Raw genomic sequence first — 13,566 nt, forward strand, 5'->3', positions numbered from 1 at the left:
CTGCATTTCAATAAATGAAGATTAACATCTTTGTGTGTACACGGCGAAGACTGCAAATAACATACTTCCTATCAAATTCATAGAACTTTTAACACACAAATTTGCTTATGAAGGTTTCAAATTGATGATTACCAGTTCTTTAAAGTGTGATTAGACAGAATATTTGTCAAAATACTATAATGTTTTATTCTGGTAGGATGTTTGTTACAGATGAAAGTATTAAGATAGTAAGATGGCAAAAGCTTTTAACATATGCCATTAAAAGAATAAACTTTAGACTTCAGCTGAGGTGTACTATTACCTTGAGGTATGTATAATAATTACAAATCTAATGTCTATCACATTTACAAAATTCAGATCACTACCAGAGCACTCTAACAGATTTTAAATGGTAACAACAAACAGAAAATTAGATCTCACTGCGGAAATTTTAGATTTCATAGCATGTGATCAGTTGCAAACATAATTTAATTTAGTCAGAGGAACTTTCTGAAAGGAGCCTGAAATGGCTATGCTAAAAAGGCACTCAGTGGAAAAGGAATAATTGCTTAATAACCTACCTACTCACCCAGATGGTCACACATGCAGAAATCATGGTCATATGCTGCAGAAAGAAAGGTCACACAAAGCCGTAGCAAAGATCCCTTCCAGCTACTAACTTGCCATGTAGTGATTACTCAGGGATATTGTAGGTGTCACTCTCTACATGATGGGCACATTTGATTAATATATATTGCCTCAGTGGTATAAAAGTTAGAACGCCTGTTATCTTTAATAGGAGAGCAAGATTTAGCTTCTCTGTCTCCTATCTTCTCTTACATTAAAAAATAATGTTGTGATTAATGAGTAGTGACATGTTTCATATTTTTTCTTGTTCGTAAAAATCTGTGCTGAAAAAGTAAAGAGTATATTCTAGTGGGTTACTGGAATGTAACATTCTATATATGTGATTTAATTTCTTTGATTAAAGCATATAAATAACTGAAATTATTACTGCTGTTATTATAAATGTATACTTTTTTTTTTTTTTTTGATCTCCCAGGACCCTGCCTTCCTAATCCATGTCACAATGGTGGGATGTGTGAAATTAGTGAAGCATATCGAGGTGACACATTCATAGGATATATTTGCAAATGTCCAGAGGGATTTAATGGGATTCACTGCCAGCACAGTAAGTTTCACATTATAACTTTTATTGTATTTATGGATGGAAGCCTTTCGGTAAGCTAGTAATGTTGAGAATCAATGTCAGCTCTGTTTTTCTGAAGTATGTCGGTCTTTGACCTTCATTTTGTGACCAGACTAGTGCTACTGAATACTAGCCTTTAGCAAATGACTTTTCTTTTTAACTTGCTGGCTAACCTATTGACAGGAAAAAAAGCAAAAGTGTGTAATTTGCTATGCATACTCTAAAACATGATAAGGAATGGTTGTGATGCTTACTTTAATTTGATTTAATTGAAAGCAGTATCAGAAATAGTAGAGATCTCTTTTTCTTTTGGAATTGCTAGTGATTTCATTTTGATTAATGTTAGCAGAAAGTAGAAAAGATCATTGAAAATAAATCTGTTTATAAATGTCTTCTAGATTTTATCTATGTATTTAAAAATTAAGAACAAATGTTTTGCATCATGTTGCTTGAATCCATAGAAAATCCAAGGGTAGAAGTTCCAGACTTAAAAGGGATACACTTTTGAACCCTGTTTTAGGTATAATATGTGGACCTCTTTCTATTCATCATAATTTACTTGAAGAGTTTCTCCTTATTTTAGATTAGGAATATCGAGTTTGTATCAGTTACATCTTTAAGAGTGTGCAGATATAAAACAGGAAAGTAGCAATATTAAGAAAAAAAACAACTGAGATACCAGTAATATCTCTAGGGGGATATTATAGTAAAATCTACACTTCATGAATCAAAAATTGTAAAAAGTAAATAGCTGTTGCCTGTTGTTATGATTATACAGGAAATTATAGATCCATCTTCCCTCAGTAAAAGTCATCAGAAGTCCTGTACATTCAAAGCCAATTAGAGTTCTGCGTTTTCATCGCCAAGTGTCTGATCAGGTCATTTTCTAACCTATGAACACAATCTCCATTATCTTTTGGTAACTTAAAAAGAAACTCTATTTTTTTTTCATATGTATCTTAGAACAAGTGCTTGCCTAAGGAGACATTTAAATGCCAAATTTCTGTTTTACTTTGTGGATTAAAGCACAACATGGTTCTTGATGCATTTAGAAGCCAACTGTTACACAGTTAGAAGGTTAAAAACTCAAACATTTGAGAATCCAGTCCAGTAATTCCATCTGCATGTAAAAGATAAATCCACTCATCAAAATCAGAGTGAATACGCATTGAATCCAGTCTACCTCAATTAAGTGCTTCATTTAGATACTTGAAGGAACCAGTAGTCCAAATCAAATAACTGCTTATGTTCCTTATGTCCCTTCTGTACTCAGTGAAAGAGGAAAGTGTCTCCAAAGACCTGAAGACGAATATTCGTTTCCATTAGTTTTGACTGTGCTCTCTCTTAGTTGGTTATAAACATAGGCATGTCCAGAAGGTATGAAGTTAGATGTCTGAAGTTACTTAGTCTAACTTAATCAAATTACTTTATGTATCTGCATTTTCCACTGGCAATAGAGGAGATCAGCTATTAACCATTCTGTTTTGATCTACACTAGCCCTGGTTCTGGGAATGGGCATCTAGTGGAGCTGAGTGCCAGTAGCAGTCATATCCGCTTTCTTCTGTTGTAATAGTCATATCATTAGAGCCCATACTCAAGGTGTGGGATTGAATTCATAGTGAACCATGATGGCAGAAGATAATCACTGCCTGTTTTTACACCATATATCCAAATTTTCAAGAGTCATGGGAAGAGGAGAGCAGGCAAGATTATATTTAGATGTAACTCAGGAGTGACATCACCTTAAAAGTTGCACTGAACAAAATTGTGAGTGTAGTACCCTACAGTTCCAGGCTGTTTCTTGGCATTTGTATGCATTTTACATGAGGCTATCATTTGATAAGTGAAACAAAAGTCATAGCAAAGTGGCAAGAAAAGTTCTACCTCCACCCGCATGAATGCTGTGAGTAGGGGCAGAATCGGACTGCTTCTGTTTGCCATTCCTGTCTGGTCATATGAAGGCATTTGCAGGCAAGCGTGGATGTGTGGCCTAATATTCTCATGCATGCTTCATCGTAAGACCAGATGTGTAGTCAACACGTGACACGCAATGCTTCTACCATTCTGCCGAACAAGAAATCTTGATTAAGTAGGCAGAAAAGTGAATATTTCTCTTCAAAATGTTTTCATTTGTTTATGCCAGATAATTGGCTTAGAGAGAGTGTGATGTCTACTGCCAATAGCACCACAAATTTACATCAGGCAAGATGAGTGCATAATATGTAGTGTCCAGAAAATATCACCTCTGTTACTTTATTCATAAAAAAAAAAAAAAAAAAAAAAATAGTAGTAGTCCATTATGGAGGGATTCATCATAACTGTCTATCCAATATCCTTTCAAAAGTATGCAGGTATGTAACAATTACCTAATGTAATCCTGGTAATCAGCAAAGTGCATTTATACCATCTTCAGAATAAAGTAGAAATCTCCTATCAAGTTATTTATATCCAGTGTAGAGAAATTAGAAACAAAAAATGTGAAGTGATTCCAGATAAAGCTAGTGTATGTGAAAAGTTAACTCTTTTTTCAGAGAAACTGTTTCAAGATGTGATAGTAAATCAGATACAATAATCAGATACATGCTCAGAGGGTCTTTAAGAGTGTCAGCAATTAAAAACAATAGTGAAAATGTCCATAATCAGGAAAAAATACAAAGTGATGGATTTAATATAACTCCTTGTCACTAGCTCACTTCACAAAACTCCTTTTATTCAAACTTTTCTGCTTCATGAAGTTCAGCAATTCAGTTCTGAATTCACTGCAAATCGAGTAGGAAGTCTGTCAAAGTAGTTCCAGCATAAAAGTGTAAATTAAAACAACCTCATTGCAAGACATGTATCTTCATATAAAACCATTAAGATTTCAAAAAAATCACATTATAGTTCTGTTGTGCTGAGTTATTTTTATCTTGGATTTCTTTCATGTCTAATATTCTTTTGCTAAATCAGTTAAGCTAGGTGACTGATTTTGCAATCAAGATATATTCCCAAAGCAGATATTCTGTCATTTACATCAAGCAACATCTCATCAGTATTTCTGAGATCCCTTGACCTTTTGCCCATGTAAATGATTAATATGTAAATTATAAAAGAGATAATTAGCAATTTCAGTGACTACATATAGATTTATTGGAAAACTTACATTAATTGGTAATGATTTTCTGAAAAGTTTCTGGTTCCCCTGTGGCAAAAATGGAAACAATGTATTCCAGCTAAAGATTCCCATTTCTAGGTTCATAAAATAACCAAAGTTTGGATAGGAAAAATCTACCTTGGATACAAATCGGTGGAGAATTTTCTTGCTGACAGCCAAGAAGCAAAGGCTGAGAGAGTGGAATTCCTCAGCCTCGAGAATAGAAAAAAAAATCTTATCAATGCATATAAGTATCTGAAGGGAGAGTGTAAAGAGGATGGAGCCAGACTCAGAAGAGTGGTGCCCAGTGATAGGATGAGAGGCAGTGGGCAGAAACTGAAACACAAGAAGCTATCTGAACATGAAGAAAAGTGTCTTTACTGTGAGAGTGACAGAGCACTGGAACAGGTTCCCCAGAGAGGTTGTGGAGTCTCCTTCTCTGGAGATACTCAAAAGCTGTCTGGACACAATCCTGGGCGGTGTGCTCTAGGTGACCCTGCTTGAGCGGGGGTGGGGTGGGGGGTTTGAACTAGACAATCTCAGAAGTCCCTACCAACCTCAACCATTCTGTGAATATATTATTCAGACATTCTTCAGATATTTTTAAGAAGCAGCCATCTACTACCTGCCTGATTCAGATTTTATCTTGTGCATTGAATTCAGGTATTCAGTGTCTGTGTATTGTACTTACAGAGGATAAAGAATGCTATAAAGAGGATAAAGTATGTTATATACCCAAAGTTAGCATTGTCTATTACCTTTAAGTATATACAACGTGAGTTATAGGGCGTATCTGCATGGTATGAATTTTCTTCCCAAATCCTGTCCAGATTGCAGCTTGTCATGGTATTCGTCTGTGTATGACTGTGTAATCTGGTTTTCAGATGTGTTACAGACTATGTAGTGAGGAGAGAGCTGTTGACAAAAACTAATTTGAGGAAAGGAGAGAAATCTCCTTACAGTCTTTCAACATAGGACAGTGGCAGAGAGTCATTAAAGCATCTAAATTCCTGACCTAAATTCCAGCATACAATTTGGGCCCATCAGTACTCTAGAGTGTACAGTATGTGAGATGCTCATTCATAAGAGCAATAAATGATTTTTTCTTCAGGTTTCCTTTGACTGAAAGACATGTAAATACAAGGTCCTGTGATCCATCCGAAACAAGCATGTGATCCTATGGTGAATTATAATTCCCTTTTCTTTTTACAGTGGATTTCTAGAAAGTCAGTCTTGAGAGATCTTCCCAGCTTTTACTGAAAAAGGCAGGAAGATCTACTGTTACTACTCAACCATTATCCATTGCTAAACCATTTACATTATCAACCTTGCTAATCACTCTTCAGTATGGCAGATGAAAATGCCGAACAGGTAGCTCACGTGCTGATAATAAATCCCATCATGTACAAACAGTGAGATTATATTCTCATCCATGAAAACACCCTAAAAATACAGTCTTAATTCTGCAGAACAAATCAAAATCAATAGAAAGACCTGAAAGATGTGAAACAGATTTTTCACATCCTACATTACATAACCCGTGTTCTTTTCCGAATAAAATCGAGAGGTAAAGACAATATATGTTATTGTGATTACCAGATGGAGACCCCCTGTTGAAAAATATGAAACTGAGGCATTAACAACAACATATATTGAGGCATGAGGCTACAACTTACTGAAATGAGAGAGAGCCCCATGAGAAAAAATCAAGTTTGAAAAACAGAAGAGTTCAGGTGTAAGGGTTTGATTTGGATGTGGTTTTATAGTTTCAGGATCATTAACATTGTCAGCCACACATAAAGTTTTGCACTCTTAGAAAATAAAGCTTATTAATCAAGAACATTTAATAATTCATGCAAGCTCTTTCCATTACAGAGTTCTCTGCTTTCTGCCTTCACACCACAGATGATCTATGGCTTCCACACCTGCCACATTAACATCTTCTGAAACTGCCAGGTAGGGGAGGAAGGCGCCTGTCAGTGTCACCTCAGTTTTTGACAGTAATTGAGGCGTCATCCTTAGCTTGCTCCCCTTAGGCCGTTTGCCCACCTGAGAAGGGGCTAGGGGTTCATACCTGCCCCGGTGCAACTGGGAGGGCCTGTGCCACGTGTGTCAGACCCAGGCAATAGCTGTGTAATCTCTGTATAGCTGCACCTTTACCAACAAATTCAAATTCAGCAACTTTTCCGACTGCTGGGGTGAAATACATGTGAGGAAGCTGTTGGAACACCATGTGGCTTGGATATTGTGTGTTGCAAGGAGTGCCCAGCCTACACTGTCCCCACTGCGGTTTGATGGGTGGAGCAGTCCTGAAGCTCTTCCCCACAAGCAGGTTGTATGCAGAGGTCATCTTCTGGAGGCTAAACCAGATTGCATCTAGCACGTGCAGGTTGTTCCAAGCCATCTGGCCTCCGAGCCAACTGGGCAAATTTAGTTCACTGAAATAGATACAGCTTCACACTACCAGCTTCACCCTGTGCTTCTGCTGAGTACCTGTTTGAGTTCTAATTCTAGCCTATGCTTTCCTTTTCCTTTTGTTTTATTTTGTTGTTGAAATTAGACATATGTATAGATTCAATGAATTATAGTAGTAATAAGTTCCCTAAGACATAATTATGTATGAAAAGCTTTCAAAAAAAAAAAGTGTCATGTATATCTAAGCTTTGTTGAGATGAAGTCTGAAAACTGTTCCTGCTCTGACTGTTGCTTAGATAAGAAATGAAGAAGAGCAGATAGATTCTTGTTCATTTGGGAACCTTCTAGAACTTTGCCTAATTTAAAACAAAAGAGAAAGTAATTAGTTTGATAGAAATCTATGTGAGATGACTGGCAGGAAGAAAGGCCAATAAAATGTGTTTCCCTAAAATGGGGACTGTAGAAGGAGGCAAGATGTGGAACATGGAGATATCAGAACCTCAGAAGTAGTCTGAGGAGATGGGAGGAACAGCCGTCAGGTGCAGGAGAGGCAGCACAGCAGATATTTGCTCCTCTCACGCAAGTCCAAGAAAGTACATGAAGGTGCCTGGAAAAAATGAATGCTCTAACGAGGTAAAACTTAATGGAGCTGTCAGTTATTCAGAGGAAGTTTTGATGATGAACAAATATGTGGTGATACTGAACAAGAGTGACAACAATTCTCAGGCTATTGAACGGGGCTAGTGGAGGTTGTTTTGCTCAAAACTCACCATCTTGGTCAAAACAGTCAGTGGCTGATATCTACCTGAGGCCTGGGGAGAGAAAGCATTAAATCTCAGGAAATAGGCCAACAGCGGGTACTTCTCCAGAAGGGTCAGGACACAATGAAAATACAGGGCACGACTTGCCCCCTACTTGAAGATTTTAGTCCACTCTATAATTAGCTTAAAACCTCGGCTAGGAATAGAATATTCTTTACAATTTTGTTTCATTTCTGGTAGTACTTGCTTGTATGGCACTGTTTATTTTTGTTGATACATACTTTCAATATCTTTTTTTTTGTTCTTGTTAAATTGTAGACCTCAACAATTTCCTTACACTTTGAGTCTTGTAGTCTAATTATGCTGCATATTGAAAATAACCTTTTTCAATTTCAAATTTACTGTCTTCCTGTATCTTTGAATGTTTCTTTCTTTATGTGTTATAAGACTAGCAGAAAAGCTTTTGAGTACTTTCTATAGGCCATTTATTATTTTGCATATATTTACATTCCTCTGTTACCCTTTCCAATGCAAACTGTCCAAGTTGTTTCTGTTTCTTTTTTACATCACAGTTTTTACAGGGCTTTATAATGATTTCTCAGTACTATTCTCAAACCCTTCTTTGTCCTATGGTATAGGCTACATTTACAAAACCCACAAGGTTTCCCTTTCAGATATTCAATAACTAGACAACTCTTTTGAAAGAGTAAAGGGTCTTATCTGGCTTTGTGAAATGAGAGTGTAGATGAGTATATAGATTATTCTATTATACTCAATTTGTAATAGAGAAATATTGCAACAAAATAATGAATAGTTTGAGGAACTGTGTGAAGTTTTCAATAACAGCTGGACACTGTGATTCATCTGATCTCTTCCACGTCTACTTTCATATAGTTTCTCTAAGAATATCATACCAGTTTTTGGAGTTTGTATTTCTTAACTGTCTCATGCTTAAACAGATAGAGGATTTCAAATAAAGGCATGATGATGCACTCATCATTCAGACAAACATGCTGTTTACTGCAGTAGAAGTTTTTCTTGGATAAGAGGCACAATAATGAATCCAGTCCCTTTATATGTTTATGCTGATTCGCTGTTACTTAATACTGTGTCGTGCAGTATGTACTGTGTAAATATTTTCAATTTTCTTCAGGTTTAAGCATTCAAACAAGTAAAAGCTATTGTCCAAGACCTCAGTATGAATTTGTTATTTTGTATACTCCTTTTTTTTTTTTTTTAAGTTCTCTTTTACACTCCCCCCCCCAAAAAAAAAAAAAAAAAAAAAAAAAAGTTCATTTCAATTCTGTTACAAAAAGTGATACAAGATTTTTTTTGGAAAAGTCATTTTCTAATAGACATACACAATTCTTTGCTTCTCTTTCCAGAACTGGAAGAACTTTCCAGAACTTCCAGAACTTTCTCCAAAAGTGGAAAAAATACATATTTCTTACTGTTTTGCTTACTGTATTTCCAAAACACAACATTCTGGTTCAGGCAGCTTTCCGAAAGTGTGACCATTGGTCATTTTGTTTGGTCTTCAGTCTTTTTTATTTGAATGCTTGCATTGCTATCTTAGTACAGATTTGGCATAGAAAGAGGAAAAACAATGATAAAAAAACGTACACTCACCTTGTTTCTTAATATGGTGCTAATTAATAACATTACTGTTACTAAGTGGTTTCAGTGACGGTGAATTCTTAGGTTCAGATTTCTCAGTTGGTCCAGTGCTGTACTTTGCGAATGAGGCAGTTCCCTGCTGGCCTGCTTTCTGTCTATTTATAGGATGCTGTCTTTTAAACACTCAGAGAATGATTATTATTGAGAATGCTATCCCTGACTGCCTGTACTGTCATAAAGTGTTTTCTTAGAGCTCAGAACATGCATTGTGTGGTGTAGCTTTGAAATATTAAGTTATAAAGTTGGACTGTTCCCAAATTGTTACTTATATAATAAGTAAAATAAAATAAAAGCTTCAAGGAGAAGCTTTAAGATGGTAGTGTAAAAAGTATTAACATTTGCAACTCTAACTTAGTAGATGATATAGCGTAAGCACGAAAGAACTGACAACTGAATGGTTGAAAGAGCAGCACTGTTCCTTCTCCCCACTTTTCATGCCCATTTAGATAGAAACAGGCGACTTCAACCATTGTGATGGTTTAGGATCAACACACCACAGCTTTAAAGGTTCGCTTTGCACTTCCAAAGTCATTGCAGAGATGCCTTCTGTGCTCAACCGTCTGTGTGTGTGTGTAGGTTTGTCAAGGATGTGGAATGGAAATACTGTATATGTGTTACAAACTCATGCAGGCATATGACTATGCAGTTCCCTATTACTCTGTAGAATATTAGTATTTCCATTGATACATTGAACTAATTGAAAATTTTATGGCTGACTTCTTTAGTGATTGCAACTTGAAAAATCCACATGGTGCACACAAGATTTTTGTCAGAGATTAAAAAAAAATAAAAAAGAAATTTATACATCGGGTGTTGTCTTCATACTATAAACTCAATACAGCTTCAAGAAGCCAAAGAGGTTTTAGAAAAAAGATCCAGAAATCTATTGAATATTCTACCTCCTCTTTTGAAATTGTAAGTAGTACTTATTCGTGTGAATACGCTCTTGAGATCAGTGGGTTTATCTGTAAGCAAGCACTATGCAGAGGTAGAGAAATACATAAGGTCAGATCCATTGTCTGTGTGCACAAATCTTGAAAAAACAGTACTTGGATATGAAGCTCAATATAATGAGATAATGACCTAATAGTATATACCAGTCTGCATTACAAATGTATTCATAAAATATCCCTTTGTATTCATAAAATATTTCAAGAAAAAACTCATGGTGCAATTATATTTGCCTATCAGTGCCCAGGATGTTCTTCCAGCTTTCATTTATTCTAACATACTAAGTAACACACAGAGTTATTTCTGCAGCATATCTATGTGAGTGTTTTAGTTTGAATCAGGGTGCATTTTTAAAGAAAATCTCAATCCACCTGACCTGGAATATGTATAATGTGGATATTGAGTTCTCAGCTCCAACCATTTCATTCTGACAAAAATAATCCTACCAGACTACACTACTTTCAAATGTAGAAGTAACATGGCAGCACTCCAGGTTTTTCGCCAAGTACACCGAGAACAATGAACAGGTATTTTCTCTTCCTTTTCTTATCACTTTTTGGTATCTGACATCGTAGCAGACGCTTTTCTCACTCTCTAGTCTCATGAGCAGGACTGTGTCCTGAAGTTTGCTTAGACCTCAGTGTGACTGCCTGATAGTATCAGAGTGGTGGTGCCTATTTCCCTGCGGAATGTATCCCAGTCACACTTAACGTGGCTTCAGTCCGAATCAGCGCAGCAGGCTGATCACGCGCGAGCTGGGATTTTCTGTGGGATCCGCTCCCTGAACTGGGCTCCCACGCAGCCACCCGGTGGCTAGGTCCAGCAGAAGAGGGGAGACGGGAACATGCAGAGGGACGTAAGACATGCAGCGCTCCCTCTGTTTTTATTGGATTGTATCAGTTTTGACATTAGATCTAACCCACTTTGATGACTGCTGCTAATGAAAGTGTCCTAAGGCTTTCCACAGAACTTAGTTGTTCTCACCCGTGATACTTTTCTGTCCACGTACCCAGGTATCTTGTGTCTCAGACCATCAGCAGTTGGTTATCATCTCAAAAAACTTCCAGCAGAATCTGTGCTTGGCAATCAAGGAGCAAAAATGATGGCATTCAGGAATTACTCCCTTACTTGCAAAGGATTGGCAGTGACTTGGTATTGTGTGGTCTGGATACATACGTATTACTCTCTAAAAGATAATTCAAATTATAGTTTGCCTGCAAATAATAGATAAGCTTTATAATCTTGTCATATTTCATTTTGTCCTTACTACAAGTACTAAGGCATCTGCTTCTGAAAATGTATTCTGTTTGATCCTTTTTTTTTATTATTTAGCAGAGTTCTTTATGTGTTGCAATCATTACTGTTATGGAGTTTTTAGAGTTTAATTAAAAGCAATATTCTCTTGCAAGGCCACTAGTTTTCATTGTTATAGAGAAATTAGTCTGATATTTTCTATAGAGAAACTCTCATCCATTGTGTGTTTTCTTTGCCAGTCATGCTTAATATTTAAGAGTGCTTCAGAATAATATTGCGGGAAAAGAACATATACCAAAATGAGAAGAAAAAAAAAAGATGAAAAGAACTTTCTTTTGCCTGAGTCTAAAATTTGCAATTTACAGTATTTACTTCTCACTCCATTAATTCAGTGTTCTAACAGAGAGAGCGTCTTCCCGTTCCTCAGTAAAAATAAAGATTTTTTTACAAATATTATATCATCCATGGCCCCAAGTTCTGGTTCAGATGATACGCAGAGACTGGAGTACAATTCTTTAGTTGCTAAACGTGGTATTGGAAAATGCGTGAACTTACTCATTTTGTTTGAGCATCAAACAAAGGTGACATTGCCCGGTCCAGCTGCCATAAATACAAGTTTGAGTTCTGAGGGGTGTTTTTAGTACAGGACATATAACTCCCTGTGAGTCACAAAGAACAAGCGGGGTGTATGTGCTCTGAGATAATAGAGCTGTCTGTCAGATGGAGACAAAAGTCACTGCAATAAATACTTCCCTTCCTGTACTAGGCGATCACTGGTGATGTGAAGAAACTACTTCATTCACTTTCTTTGTCTTCTGCAAGGAGGGAAATCTGGTCATCTTTTCCACCTTTGCAGAAGAGGCAAGGAAATTAAAGTAGTCTAAAAGATAAAACAATTAACAGGTGGTTAACAAATAAGTGTGTTTGCCACAAATAGTGTATATACCAGATGTGTACATGCTGTAATATTTTCTGCAGATATCTATGTGTACATATATATATATATATATATATATATATATATATATATATATATAAAGAAATTTTTAATCCTTGTATGTGTTTGGATTTATCTGTGGACATAAAAGTATTGATTTTCTGTAATCCTTAATGATCTAAGAGAATTGATTAATCATGTATTAAAACATTTAGTACTTTCTTAGCCCTCTGTAACTATTAAATGATTTATAAATGTGTTCTTAATATACTAGGTGTCCATATATGTTAAATGTAATAAAATGTGGCATTCCACAGCCACGAAGGAGGAAAAAAGATTATAGAACTGTGCCAAAACATCCACACATCAAACCTATTCTCCTGTATACAGTGTTGGATTATTTCTGTGATTGAATCTAGCAATAAGAGTAATAAGCAGTAATGCACTTGTACTCTTACGAGCTATTAGGAGTATGAATTTGTAAGGTATTAGAAAAGGGTAGAAATCACCTTTAAGCAACACCTTTATGTGCGCTTGTGCAAACGTAAGTATATATAAATAAGTATATATCCTATCTGAAAAAGATATATCCTTATAATCACACTATTCTGAAATATGTAAACTACTCTGTTTTGAAAGAATTATTTTGGGACATAGGAAGGGAAATATGGTAATTTACTTACTGATCTATATTCAAATTTGCTTTGAAAATAACTGGACTTCTTGTCGTGAGCCCACCTACGCTATTTCCCCAAATAACCCAGTTAGATGCTCCAGTCTTATGCTTGGATAATTTAAGTTTACCCATGAAGTTGAGAATTTTAGAAAATTGCTTGTAATAAAGATGAATTAAAAAGTTGATTCACTTTTTAATGAGATTTTTTTGTCATCTAGAGTTACTGGTTTGTTAAAATGCTTGTTATATAAATAACCAATTATTTTAATAAGGTTAACTGGATATGATAGGAATCATTGCCCTGAAGACATGCTTCTACAATGTAAAATTAAATGATAAGCAACTTAATGTGACAAAGGTTTCCATGCCAGAATGCATTAAAAGCAATTAAAAATGAAAAATCTGCTTCAATTTGTATAAAAAGTTTTGAAGTACCAACTCTTGTAAAACCAATAAAAAAGGTCCTGAGAATGTGATTCCAAATTTCTATTAAATGTAAATTGCCTTAGCTAAAAATCCATTAATTATGCATTTAAACACATGAGTACAAGGTCAGGAAATACTGACGTAGT

At 35.8% G+C, this 13,566-nt stretch overlaps 1 protein-coding gene across 3 annotated transcripts in view; it reads left to right on the forward strand.

Moving 5' to 3' along the window:
• The window catches only part of EDIL3 (EGF like repeats and discoidin domains 3), a 250,526-nt gene that overhangs the window by 123,618 nt on the left and 113,342 nt on the right, over positions 1-13,566 (forward strand). For all 3 annotated transcript variants that reach the window (XM_062599401.1, XM_062599399.1, XM_062599400.1), the window contains one exon: positions 1,043-1,171. In XM_062599401.1, coding sequence (XP_062455385.1) covers positions 1,043-1,171 — 129 coding nt within the window. The remainder of the gene's footprint in view (positions 1-1,042; positions 1,172-13,566) is intronic.

The sequence above is a fragment of the Rhea pennata genome, chromosome Z (genome assembly GCF_028389875.1).
Source record: "Rhea pennata isolate bPtePen1 chromosome Z, bPtePen1.pri, whole genome shotgun sequence".
NCBI classification, from domain to species: Eukaryota; Metazoa; Chordata; class Aves; order Rheiformes; family Rheidae; genus Rhea; species Rhea pennata.